Source organism: Lutra lutra, chromosome 7 (genome assembly GCF_902655055.1).
Source record: "Lutra lutra chromosome 7, mLutLut1.2, whole genome shotgun sequence".
NCBI classification, from domain to species: domain Eukaryota; kingdom Metazoa; phylum Chordata; class Mammalia; order Carnivora; family Mustelidae; genus Lutra; species Lutra lutra.
Window position 1 is genome coordinate 110,879,860 of NC_062284.1, and position 13,916 is coordinate 110,893,775.

Sequence of the window (13,916 nt, forward strand, 5' to 3'; positions counted from 1 at the left end):
TCTATTTTGGCTACTTGTTATTTCCGTGAGAAGGCTAAAGTCTGAGACATTAGGGAATGTGCTCAAAACTAAAGTTAGTGGCAGAGCCATTTATTTAAAAACACAAGATGGGTGGGGCACCTGGGTGGTTTTGTTGGTTAAACATCGGACTCCTGATCTTAGCACAGGTTGTGATTTTAGGGTTGTGAGTTTGAGTCCCATGTTGGGTATAGAGATTACTTAAAATAAATAAATACAGTTTTAAAAAACTAAAATAAAAACACAAGAAATCTGGGTTTTTTTTTGTGTGTGTTTTCTTTAATTCCCCCTCCCAACAACATTTGTTAAAGTTATATACATTAAATATATCCCGTTGTTTTATTTAATTCATTGTGTAATATAAGAGTTCTAGGACAGGGATATATATTGTCAGACATGATTCATGAGATGTATTTTTGAATTTAGGACAGATTTCTTAGCAAATCTAGAAATAATTTTTCTTTATGCAAGCAAAAATACTAGTCTAATATTGTCAAACTAAAAGTAGGAGATGCTAACCCTTATAAGACCCAGACATATTATGAATGCCTATAAAAACTCAAGAATGATAAAAATCCTCAAAGTTTGACAGCTTTGTTGCAACATTTAATTTCCTATTCACCAGGATGTTTTGAATGATGCTTGTGAAAGTATAACACACTATAATGAGGCAGTCATCAGGGCGATGGGGATCTTGACTGCCCGTGAAGCCATTGTTGCGTCCCATAAAGTAGATCTTGATAATCCAAAAGCACCACTGGAGATGCCTGGCTGGAAACAAGAGGAATTGCAATCCACAATTGCAGACATCCAGGACCTCACTGAGAAGCTGGGGACTATATCCAGCCCTGAAGCCCAACAACAACTCCAGGGTACTATGCAGGAATTACTTTCTAAGGATTCAGCCATGATGGAGGCAGCCAAAGTAAAGGAAAGTGAACTAGAAAGGTAGGTACTTCTTCCTAAAGGTAATGCTTCAAGAACAAAATTAAGATTTTTTTTTAATTAGCATGTACACATTAGAAATAATTTGGGGGATGCCTGGGTGGCTCGGTTGGTTGGGATGACTGCCTTTGGCTCAGGTCATGATCCTGGGGTTCCAGGATCAAGTCCTGGATCGGGCTCCCTGCTCTGCAGGGAGTCTGCTTCTCCCTCTGATCCTCCCCACTTCTCTCAAATAAATAAAATCTAAAATAAAATAAAATAAAATAAAAAGAAGGAAATAACTTGGAAAATATGGAAACATTTAAAAATCATTATCTGCAGAAGACCATAGCAAATACTATATTTATTTTACTTGTATTTAATATTGAGTATGTACAACAGAATGTTTATAAAAGTCTGCATAAGATATAAAGAATAATGATCAAACAAAGAGCTTTGTACCCAAAAGTTCAAAGGTAAACATCATGACTTTTGAATTCTCTTGTGTGGTCCTTTCTTCTCAGAATTAACCATTATGTCCAATTTTTTATTTACTATTTTTCTTCCTTTTTAAAATATTTTTACTATGTGTTTGTGCTCCATTTTCATGTATGTGTATTCTTCTGTCACTTCATTTTTTCAAATTCATCATTATGATGGTGAAGTTTATTCACGTTCTTGTCTATAGCAAAATTCAGTCACCCAGCTATTTGATAGATGTTTGGGTTTTTCTAGTCTGCATTTACAAACGGTGCCAATAGGAACATTTTTAAATTCAAGAGCTTCCCTGGAATATATACCAAGGATTGTGATTGTGGGGCCAACAGGCGTGTACACCTTACATTTTAAATTCTGTATGATTTTACTTAGAACTAGTGTTCCAAGGACAATCTGTGTTCAAGCTGTTGCATATCCTCACCAGTACCCGATGTTAGGGGATCTAATTTTCTTTTCTAAAGGTTTTATTTACTTGAGAGAGAGAGAGAGCACGAATGACAAGCAGATGCCCCACTGAAAATGGAGCCTGATACGAGGCTCCAACCCGGGACCCCAAGATCATGACATGAGCTGAAGTCAGATGCTTACCCAACTGAGTCACCTAGGTTCCCCAAGGGAGATTTAATTTTTGCCAGTCTGATGGATAGAAGTGATATTTCACTGTGGTTCTAATCTGCATCTCTATTATTATTAATATATTTGAGCCTCTTTTTTGAGTATTTCTTGGTCTTTCATATTTCATCCTCTGAAAAATGCCTGTTCAAGCCATTGCCCAATTTTTACTGGGTTGCTCATATTTTTTTTATTGACTTGTAGAGATTTAGGCTATATTTTGGAAGTTGGTCTTGTTTTTTTTTTTAAGATTTTATTTATTTATTTGACAGATCACAAGTAGGCAGAGAAGCAGGCAGAGAGAGAGGAAGGGAAGCAGGCTTCCTGCTGAGCAGAGAGCGCAATGCAGGGCTCTATCCCAGGACCCTGGGATCATGACCAGAGCGGAAGGCAGAGGCTTTAACCCACTGAGCCACCCAGGCGCCCCTGGAAGTTGGTCTTTTGTTATATATGTTACAAATATCTTTACAGAGAGGGTTTCCTATTAAATACCTGTCCTGGGTTGAGTCTTTATCTTCTGGCACCCAGCATTCCAGGAAGAAGTTAATAAAATTGAAACTCAGCAAATGCCCTCAAAGTGAAAAACTGTCCTTAGGGCTCATCTTATTTCTCTCTGTTTCCACTTTGATATACTCTGGGCCTCTGAATACTCCTTAATTCCTTTGTAGTTTATTATTATATTTTAATAATTTTTTAAAAATGTATTTGATACTGGATTTTAAATTATTTTCAGGGAGGGATTTAGACTATCAGTTTTTTTTTTTTTTAAAGATTTTATTTATTTATTTGTCAGAGGGAGAGAGGGAGAGAGAGCAAGCACAGGCAGACAGAATGGCAGGCAGAGGCAGAGGGAGAAGCAGGCTCCCTGATGAGCAAGGAGCCCGGTGTGGGACTCGATCCCAGGACGCTGGGATCATGACCTGAGCCATGTGGCCTTTTGCCACACACACTTGAAGACCAGTTTTATTTGGGAAGAATTTCTAATTGTTAAAGCTGCAAGCAAGTTTTTTTTTTCCACAATTACAGTTCTACAGACCTAGTAGTTCCAGAGACCCCAGTGTTCAAAAATATTTCAAAATGAATAAAAACCCACATCAAAAGGAAAGACCTTTTAGATCTGGAATGTAGAGCCATAGATTTCAGGTGTTCTCAGATTCAAGCCAATTACTTCCTTGGAAATCAGATAGGATGAACTCAACATTACAAAAAAAAAAAAAAAGTCTTTAAATAAGTTAGGTATGTGGACAAGATTATTCATTCGGTAGAAAATACAGCAAGGTATCAAGTCCCAGTTGGTGGGATACATCTGCTTAACCAACTGAGCCACCCAGGCGTCCCTAGACTATCAGTTTTATACAGACAGTCTTATTTATAGTGCTCTTAAATATAGCACAACATTATGCTCTATAAAAATATGCTGCTCTATGTGCTCTTTTCCTTATTTTAACAAAACTTCATAAAGTAATTATATTTGCTATAAAATATTTTATAAAATGGATTGTTGTAATTTACTTAACCATGTCTTTTGTTATATATAAAAGTATATTCCAATATTTGCCATTTTAATTAATAGTTTAATAAGTAAAAAGATTTTACTGTGCAGAGGTTTTATCAGGTTTAGGATAAATTCCTACTTTGAGGACTAATTCCTTAAGTTAAATTGTGGAAATTGAATTAATGGTTCACTACAAGAATTTCAGTGAAGAATTTATACTTCATTAGCAGTGTTAAAGAATGCAGTTGTACAGTTTAGACTTTTTTATTTTTAAGATTTTTTTTCATTTATTTGAGAGTGAGAGAGCACAAGCAGGGAGAAGGAGAAGCAGACTCCCCACTGATCAGGGAACCCCACAGAGGACTCAATCTCAAGACTCTGGGATCTTGACCTGAGCCAATGGCAGGCGCTTAACCCATGAAGCCACATAGGCGCCCCTACAGCTTAAGTGTTTTGGGAATACTCTTACCTCACCGTTAAGTTTATGTTAAAAGTCTTATGCAGGTCCCTATGAGAAGGAGACAGTCAATAAAAATTTGTTGGAAAACATTGAATAGCAAAACGAGAATTTCATTCTGTTTTTTATTAAGTGTTCAGAATTCATTCTGGGAAGTCCAGAATTTATTATACTAAATAAAATTTAATATCACTTTTTCCCCCCTTAACTGTGTTTCACAGGTGTCTTGAGAATTACAAATGCTACAGAAAAATTAAAGAGAAAATTTGCACTGACTTAAACCAAATGGAGGCAGTTCTTGGGCAGTCTGTGTTTCCGTTGCCAGCGTCTTACAAAGAAGCTTTAGAGCGCTTGGAACAGAGCAAGGTAATAGTATTTGTACATCTCTAATAAGACTGTATGCAGAAAATTGGCAGAAGGAGCAAGAGGTGGCAGCAGGGAATGTGGCTTTGTTGTGACCCACAGAAATCTTCAATCTAAGTTGTGCACTCAAGAAGATACCCCAAACCATACACTAAGGGAAAACATAAAACAGTGGTTCCAAGAGAGTTCATCATTCGGAGTCACGGGACTGTAGCAAACCAGTAGCAAACTGTTCTTAGTGATTACTCTTTTGCTTTCTTCTTCTTCTTTCTTCTTTCTTCTTTTTTAATTAATTTATTTATTTGAGAGAGAGTGTGTGTGTAAGGGGGCGCCTGGGTGGCTCAGTGAGTTAAAGCCTCTGCCTTCGGCTCAGGTCATGATCTCAGGGTCCTGGGATCGAGTTCCTAATCAGGCTCTCTGCTCAGCAGGGAGCCTGCTTCTCCCTCTCTCTCTCTGCCTGCCTCTCTGCCTACTTGTGATCTCTGTCTGTCAAATAAATGAATAAAATCTTAAAAAAAAAAAGAGCATGTGTGAGTAGGTAGGAGGGGAGCCAAGGGAGAGACGTTCAAGCAGACTCCTGCTGAGTGGGAAACCCGTGGCAGGGTTCGATCTCAGAACCCTGATACCAAGACTTGAGTGGAAATCAAGAGGAGATGCTCAACTGACTGAGCTACTCAGGAGCCCAGTGATCACTCTTTCTAAAGCTTCATCTTTCATGTTTTTTTTTTTTTTTAAGATTTATTTATTTATTTATTTATTTATTTATTTATTTATTTGACAGACAGAGATCAGAAGTAGGCAGAGAGGCAGGCAGAGAGAGAGGGAGGAGGAAGCAGTCTCCCTGTGGAGCAGAGAGCCCGATGTGGGGCTCGATCCCAGGACCCTGGGATCATGACCTGAGCCGAAGGCAGAGGCTTTAACCCACTGAGCCACCCAGGCGCCCCTCTTTCATGTTATTTTATTGGATGTTGCTGGATCAATTACAGAAAATTTAATGCAACTATCATAAGGCTAAACTCTGGGTACTTCTTATTCTTTCCATGCAATTTTTGTATTTGTTTATTTTTATCTGTTAGAATCTATGGCATTATGTTATTAGGATTTGAATGAAAACATTCTAAATTATCTATGCTTAACATCTGTCCCCAAAGAAACAACAAAAACCCGAAATAATGCGTTGGTGGTTGATAAGTATAGTGCAAATTAACAACCTAGTGAAATAATGAGACTTATATCAAAATAACAGTGACCTTTTAGGATGTTCACCTTTCAAAACTCTTACTTCGAAGAATTGGTTTATGGGTCATTTTTGTCACCTTAGTTCCAAATTCGTGGACAACACAATAATACATAGGTAGTTCTGTCTCAAATTAACTTCTAAAAGGACTAAAAAATAGATCATGGAATACTTACTGAATGATTTAAAATCATCAGTAGTTCAAGATCTTTAGAAGTTTATAAGTCTCTGAAAAAAATTAATAGACGTTCTTTTCCTCCTATTCCTTTTCTTTCCTAAGGCATTGGGGTCAAAGCTCCTATCAACCAAAGAAGAATTAATGAAACTACGTCAGGTCCTGAGACACCTGAGACCTGCGTGCACGGACAGTGATGACATGTGTTTGCTCAGAACCACGACAGGTTTGTGGGACAAATGGTTGAATTTGCTGGAAGCCACTAAAGAATGGGAGATATGGTGCGAAGAACTGAAGTGGGAGTGGAAATTTGTCAGTGAAGAAGTAAGTGCTTCATTTTCAACAATCAAGCCAGTTTCCTAGTAAATGTCATTTAAATTGTTACTTTATTTTGTTTTTATATAAAACAATTCCTCAACTGGTATGATTTGTTTATTTCACATATATGTAACACCTAATTGTTATAGAGGTCAGGTCCTACTAAAATAATCTCCAAGAAATGATTCAAATTCTTTTCTTAATAGTGCCATTTTTGTTGTTGTTGTTGTTGTTATCATGTAATACTTACAAATAAGTACTTGCTCATTTGGGCTTTAAAATCTCTATTGTGCATCTGAGTTAACCCCTCCTAAATGACTGTCTTAACGGAATACTAAAGGTTAGAATTAAGTAATACTCATAATAACCAGCTAATTTTGAAGTTAACTACAGTGGTTAACTATGGAAACTTACTCCAATTAATTGTTAACTATAGACTTAAAAATATGTATGTTGCTCTTGCTGAAAACTCTCTTAAAGAAAACTTCAATAATATATCAATCACAGATGTTAATTTAAGTATGATTCTGGATTTAAGCCACATATATTTAGAAAGAAAAGTTAAAATTATATAATATTATCCTAGGGTGTTCGTTAATCTTTTCAAAGGATCAGTATAAATGAAGTACAAGTCAGAACATTAAATGAAAGTCCTGGGCTCCTGGGTGGCTCAGTGGGTTAAGCCGCTGCCTTCGGCAGGTCATGAGCTCAGGGTCCTGGGATCGAGGCCCGCATCGGGCTCTCTGCTCAGCAGGGAGCCTGCTTCCCTCTCTCTCTCTCTCTGCCTGCCTCTCCGTCTACTTGTGATCTCTCTCTGTCAAATAAATAAATAAAATCTTTAAAAAAAAAAAAAAGTCCTTATTCATGTCAAAATTTCTGCTAAATTTACTTAAGAGAGAAATACAATGAGTCAATACTTGACTGAAGGTAGGTCATACTTTGGGATGTAAATGTTTAACACTAGCATATTTTTCTTTTTAAAATTTGGTATTCTTTTTGCCCCATTGCATCTGAGAGAGCAAGATGGGTCACCAACAGCTCTACCGGAGCCATTGGAGAAAATTCGGCCAGGGTTCTCGTTCTTGCCATGTCTGCTCAAACTGGCGTGGTCTGATCTGGAAATAATGGCCTCAGTCTGTGCCTCCAGTGTTTCCATCAGCACTGGGAGGGTACAGCCTTCATTAAGTTGAATTAAGTGAACTTCCTCGAATGGGTCAGCTAAGATACCTACCTTATAGCAGATATCCAAGATACCTACCTTAATGCTAGCTCTTTGTACATAAAATAAAAATACTTCAATTAAGGAAAGCAATTTGATATTTTAAAAAAATTTTTTGGTAAGATTTTATTAATTTAACAGATAGAAAGATCACAAGTAGGCAGAGAGGCAGGCAGAGAGAGGGGGAAGCAGGCTTCCTGCCGAGCAGAGAGCTCGATGTGGGGCTCGATCCCAGGACCCTGAGCTGAAGACAGAGGCCCAACCAACTGAGCCACCCAGGCGCCCCTCAACTTGATATTCTTGAAAATGACTATCATTTTGGTAGTGCTAATAGGGTTTGATTAGTCAATAGACTCTTGAATGTTAAAACTTGAAGATACTTTGTAAATTACTGCTGCTCGCCTCTTTTTCCCATTCATACTGGCACAGTCGATGGGGTTCCTGAAGTAGGCTGTGTGCCACCCGAAGAGCGCTCCTCACACAGGATGCCACCAAATCCTTGCATTGCCCTTGGGAGTTAAATATTATTACCATTTTATTGATGGGGATACTGAGGCACTGAGAGATTTCTGTTGGCACAAGACCTCCCAGCTAGTAATTAAGCTGAGGCTGCGGACTAGGACCACTTCTCTTTTGCTCGCTGCTGTAACTTTAGAATCTGACCAGGGTCTTGCACTTAGTAGGCAGTTAGTAAATATTTCTTGAGGGACAGCTCTTGTTGAAACCAACGTCTAGGCTAATTCTAAGCTTTTGTTCTATTTTACTACATTGCCTCTCTATTGCTGTACACCCATTTGCAATTATATTTGATTAATTCAGACCCTGTTCATTTAGAACTTCATAATTGTTGATGGAAACATTTGACAATATCTGGTGGCGGAGTGTGTTTATCCACAAGTAGCACAGACAAAATATATGGTCCTGTAGTAACAGTAACAGCAACTGTAACACTTACTGGGCGGGCATGGTGCATGCATGTGTGTCCCGCAGAGTTCTGAGCACTTTATACGTATTATCATTTATTCTCACAACAGTCCTGTGAGCTAAATATTTTAATTTACCCTCATTTTGTAGATGAGGAAAGTGAGACACAGTGAGACTGAGTAAGTTGCCCAAATGCACAAGTGAGTGGTAGAGGAGGAGTCAGACATATGCTCCGGCGTTTTTAATGATGAAACTATCAACTTAAATGATATTTACATGCACTGAATTGTTGTAGGAGTAGCTTGTATCTGTTTAATAAAAATGATATCATCTAAACACCTGTACATGTGAGATCCCGTTAGCATGGTTGGTGCTTCTGGATGTGACAGAATGGATTTCTTTTTTTAAGATGTGGATAGTAATAGAATAACCCAGTATCTTTATGGGATAAAGGTTTTGTATGAGTAGATTTTCAGAAACTTAAATGTTGTATTTTAAACTTATGACTTAAAATATACATTGAAATTTTGATTTACCTTCTTTTCCCCCTAAAATTTTACCTTCCTGTTTTCTTACACAGAATCTGCTTGATTTAATTATTCATCTCTGGTTATTCAGAGTCCTCATTTTTGTTTCAGTGATCATGATGTGCTGGAATAAAGTCATGCTTTCATGGATAATTGGAGGCATAAGGCTGACTTCTTCAGCATGTACCAAAGTTCAAAGGACTTTTACTAGTGCTGGTTATGGGGTTATCAGTCTCCTTCACTCTGTTTACTTGTGGTGCTACTATGGCTCCTTTTCCCTTTCCAGACTCTGTGAGTGACTGTGAACCTAAAAGTTTTATAGTCATATTATTAGAATTCTGTGTCCAAGGGAAATCATTCAGGGGCTGCAGAGTCTCTTCTAGAAGAAGAATGAATGCACAATTTTTGTAGAAACTGTTTTACTGATTTGGGAGCTGTTTTCATCCTCTTTAGCATAAAGTTGGTTGAGTTTTGATGAACGCAGTCACATGATCACCAATGAATCTAAATGACGATTTCGAAGATTTCATCACCTCCAAAAGTTCTCTTGTGCCCCTCTGTAATCAGCCCTTTCTATCACCTCCAGCCCCTGGCATCCATTCCTCTGTCTTGCCATTTCCAGAATGTCATATAAATGGACTTGAAGAGTTTGTGCCTTTTGGGTTTGGCATCTTTTCACTAAGCATCATGCGTGGGAGATGCATACCTGTTGCTGTTTGTATCAGTAGTTCATTTCTCTTCACTCCTGAGTAATACTGGGTTGGATTTGGTTATCTGTCATAAGTTGAAGTATTATCTGGCTTTTGAGTAAAATTGTCCTAATTATGCCTCTCCCTAATTACTTACCAACTTTCATCAGACGGCAGAGCCTGAGATGGGGCTCGTGGGCAGGTGGTTTATTTTGGCAAGTGATCTCAGGGAACAGGGGTGGGGAAAGAGGAGTACTGGACTGAGAAAGGACAGAACCTTTCGAGGCTTTACTCTTCCTGGGTCATGGTTGCCGTGGTGGCTCCTTTATGGTTGTCATGGCACAGAAGCACCAAGAGATGCTCCATTAAGTTCTGTGTTACAGACATGCTTCTTTCAACCCCGATGTATAGCAGAAACCCTAGGTGTACAATTATCTCTGACACTACCAGCAGTTCCTTTCTTTGCTTGTGGGTTCTCTGGCAGAGAGGTTGCAAAACAAGCCAGTGGAACCCTTTTATCTTATTCCCCAGTGGAAGTGTAGCTGCCTGCCTAAGACTAGCACTTCTAATCCAACTGAATTTGGTTTGAGGAGATGGAAAGCATACATTCCGTAACTAGGTCTTTCGGAGATGGATTGTCTATACCCATGTATTCTAGTGACAGGCGGCTCAGCTGGATCATATGGCCCAAGTGGCCGGGCAGCTTATACCAGCGCCTGACCCTGCTGCAGACCTCCCTCAACTCTGGCAGCATTCTGATAAATGCATCTGAGAAGTATTCTCCAGATAGCATAGACTGCCCCCAAAATCCCAATGAGCACCTCCCATGCTGGGGCTCTTTCTTAATGGTAGAGGTGTAGGATTGAACAACTTGATCCTTACGTTACGGAATTCTGGCATGCCCTTGACCACTGAGCCCCTGGAAACTTAATTTATGCTGGAATTCCTAAATTCTCTTAGATTTTATTTTCTACCCTTTGGATCCAGATTTTCATTTATCGTTTTCATTCGCGTTGAATAAATTAGTTGGCCAGTATGATATTTCATAATGTCAAGATTGCAAGGTGGCTGACTCAGTTTGAACATTAGAGCAGGAGAGCTGACTGTGCGAGGGCAGAATTTGGTAAATGTATGGTACAACTAGGGTGAGGGCTACGGGGTTTGAAGAAGTGCGTTAGAGGGATCTGCTTTTCTGTGACTTCATTCTGGGGTCAAGGGTGGTACAACTCCATTTTGCAGATGCGCGACGTTACGTGTTTCTGGGTTCTGCATGTTGTCATGTTGACAAATACATGATAGTTAGGACTGTTTTCCCTTTGGTGTAGGTGTTCGAGTAATGAGGAAGTACCGGACTTACCTTTTTGAGCATACAGGAATAGGATGTGGAAGAAAAAACACCTGTAGAAGCATGGTCTGGCAGTTGTCCAACCTCATATAGGAGTTGCAGTTTTGGGGTGCTCATTCTGGCTTATAGATATCTCAGGAGAAGTCACTGCTTTCTGCAACTGAAATCCGAAGGAGAAGGAAATTACTTATGAAACTATTCAACAGTGTTTCCTTCAGCTCAGGACTGCAGTACTTCATTTTAATCGCAGATCGGCAGCTGGGATGGGAACTCTGGGATTCCAATGCTGCAGGAATAAGATTCCCAGCTCGAGGAAGACAGACACTACTTTGAGCGAGGAACCCTTTGAGCAGCCAGAATATAAAAATGATGATTGCCAAGGTCTGTTTCAGCTCCTGAAATGGTCAGAGTGCATCTTCATTAAGTCAGTTCTCTTTTTTTGTTTACTGAATTAGATTGAACGAGAAGCAATTATTTTGGATCGTCTTCAAGAGGATCTGCCTGAAATTTCAAAAACCAAAGAGGCAGCCACTACAGAAGAGCTCTGTGAGCTGCAAGATTCTTTATGCTGCTACCAAGAAAATGTGGAGAAGCAGCAGCTGTTACTGACCTTACTTCTTGAACGTATGAGAAGTATCCAGAATGCTCCCCAAAGCTTAGAGGCTATAGAAATGATTCCAGCATTTCAAGAGATTACATCAATGCAGGAACGATGCAACAAGTAAGACTTGTGAAAAACTATTAAGGAAACGTGCCTAATAATTCAGGCTTAATTTAAAAAAAATATTTTATTTATTTATTTGACAGAGATCACAAGTAGGCAGAGAGGCAAGCAGAGATGTGGTGGGGAGCAGGCTCCCTGCCGGGCAGAGAGCTCGACTGGGGACTCCATCCCAGGACCCTGAGATCATGACCTGAGCCCAAGGCAGAGGCTTTACCCACTGAGCCACCCAGGCGCCCCTAGGCTTAATATTTAGAAAATACTGAATTTTGAAAATGTAAAAATAAAGCATAATGACAAATGATACCATAGAATTGGGTTAACGCAGAAAAGTATAAAAAAGGTTGGAATGGTACATCCCCTGTGGAAAAACACTATGGAGGTCCCTCACAAAATTAAAAATAGAAATATTGTATGCTCTGATAATTCCACTATTGGGTATTTGCCCAGCAGGAATGAAAATGCTACCTTGAAAGATACATGCACCCCTGTGTTTATTGCAGCATTATTTAGAATAGCCAAGACACAGAAGCAACCAAAGTATGCATCAGTAGACAAAAGAATAAGGAAAATATGGTATATGTACCCAATAAAATATTACACAGCCACAGAAAAGGATGAGATCATTGCCACTTGAGACAATATGGATGGACCTAGAGGGTATTATACTAAGTGAAAGAAGTCAATCTGAGAAAGACAAATACCGTATGATTCCACTCATAAATTAGATCTCAAAAAAAAAATTAATAAGCCAACAAAAAGCAGAACTGGAGGGGAGTGAGGGAAGTGGATGGGCAAAATGGGTGAAGGGAAGTGGGAGATACAGGCCTTCAGTTACGGAATGAGTAAATCATGGGAATAAAAAGCAGATCGTTAGGAATACAGTGAATTGTAATAGCGATGTAATGGGACAGATGGTAGCTATACTTGTGGTGAGCATAGAATAATGTATAAACCTGTCAAATCACTAGACTGTACACCAGAAACGAATGTAATGTCGTGTGTCAACTAGACTCGAAAAAGTTGGTGGGGGGGGGTGATGGACAAGATCAATAATAATAAAAAGAAACGCATAGTCTCCATCTTGGTATTACCGAGGATGAATATCCTTTGAATTTTGTTAATATTTGTTACTTTTCTATTTTAGTAATATAGATACCCTATAAGATGTTTAGGAATGTAGAAAATTATAAAGATTAATATAACCCCCCTTTAATTTTACCACTCAGCAATAATCACTACCAGTCATTCCTCATCTTTTTTACTATGATTGTATTTTTAAACAAATTATGGCCATAATGCTCTACTGTTTTATTTGCTAAATGATTTATCAGCATATCATGTTAATTTGCCTGTCATTAAATGTTCCTTAAAACATAACTATGTCATGTATTTCACATGTGACTATCCCATAATTTAACCCTAACATAAAACCTTTAAATTATATGTATTTTTTTTCACTTTTGTAAAACACTGTAGTGGAGATTTTTATGCTAGAATTTCTGCATCTGTGATTAATACTTTGAGAAAGAGGCCAAGAAGTCGAATGACTGGGTCAAAGGTTACAATATATTTACAGCTAGAAATACTTACCAAATAGCTCTCAGGAAAAGTACCTCTTAAACATCCCTACTAATAAGGTGGCTACATCCACAGCAAATGGGGTCAGCTGAGATAAAAATGCTAATGGGGTCATCTGTCCCCAGAAGCCCACCAGTGACTCCATTCTCCCCTCTATGTCATACTTAGTTGAACTCAAGGATCACATGGAGAAAAGTAGGATGGAGAGAGCAATTGGAATGTAAAGTGTGAAAAGAGGATATTTTGAGATGGAAGTTTAGAGAGGTTTTTGATTGAGTGATAGAATTTGGTATATGTTTGTGTATGTAGTAACGAAATCATAGAAAATGGTACTTTTTGCTCAGGAAAAAGATCTTTTGTGAACTTTGCAGACATTGTGTTAATTGTTGAAATGAAACTATCTCACAAGAGAGCAGGATAAAGAATTTTATTTTGATGTTGTATGTTAGGCTTTTCCAGAAAGTTCAAGAAAATAAGGAATTGATGGAGAATGAAATCCAAGAAAGACGTTCTTTCACAAAAGAAATAATTACTTTGAAGAATTTATTTCAACAGACTGCAACTTATTTCCAAAATATGGAATTACAAGACCACCCAGAAAAGGTAGACCAGTTTGAGGTAAGTGAGGAATGAAGTGAGAAACCAGTGAATGTGGCCAGCACAGGTCTGCAGTCTTGAATCCAAAGTCCTTGGGGCAGAGGTAACTTTGTGACTGGAGTGGAGGGAGTGGTCCAGGAGAGAGAAAGCACATACAAAGGCCCTGTGGCATGGTGTGGGCTAAGCTATAAGAGATCACTGTAGGTAGGTTGTAGA

At 38.6% G+C, this 13,916-nt stretch overlaps 1 protein-coding gene and 1 pseudogene across 10 annotated transcripts in view; both read left to right on the plus strand.

The window, feature by feature from the left end:
* The window catches only part of SYNE2 (spectrin repeat containing nuclear envelope protein 2), a 338,449-nt gene that overhangs the window by 189,438 nt on the left and 135,095 nt on the right, over window positions 1-13,916 (plus strand). For all 10 annotated transcript variants that reach the window (XM_047738768.1, XM_047738772.1, XM_047738776.1 and 7 more), the window contains exons 49-53: window positions 644-966; window positions 4,226-4,370; window positions 5,885-6,103; window positions 11,257-11,522; window positions 13,553-13,721. In XM_047738768.1, coding sequence (XP_047594724.1) covers window positions 644-966; window positions 4,226-4,370; window positions 5,885-6,103; window positions 11,257-11,522; window positions 13,553-13,721 — 1,122 coding nt within the window. The remainder of the gene's footprint in view (window positions 1-643; window positions 967-4,225; window positions 4,371-5,884; window positions 6,104-11,256; window positions 11,523-13,552; window positions 13,722-13,916) is intronic.
* Window positions 7,116-7,399, plus strand: LOC125105365 (40S ribosomal protein S29-like; annotated as a pseudogene).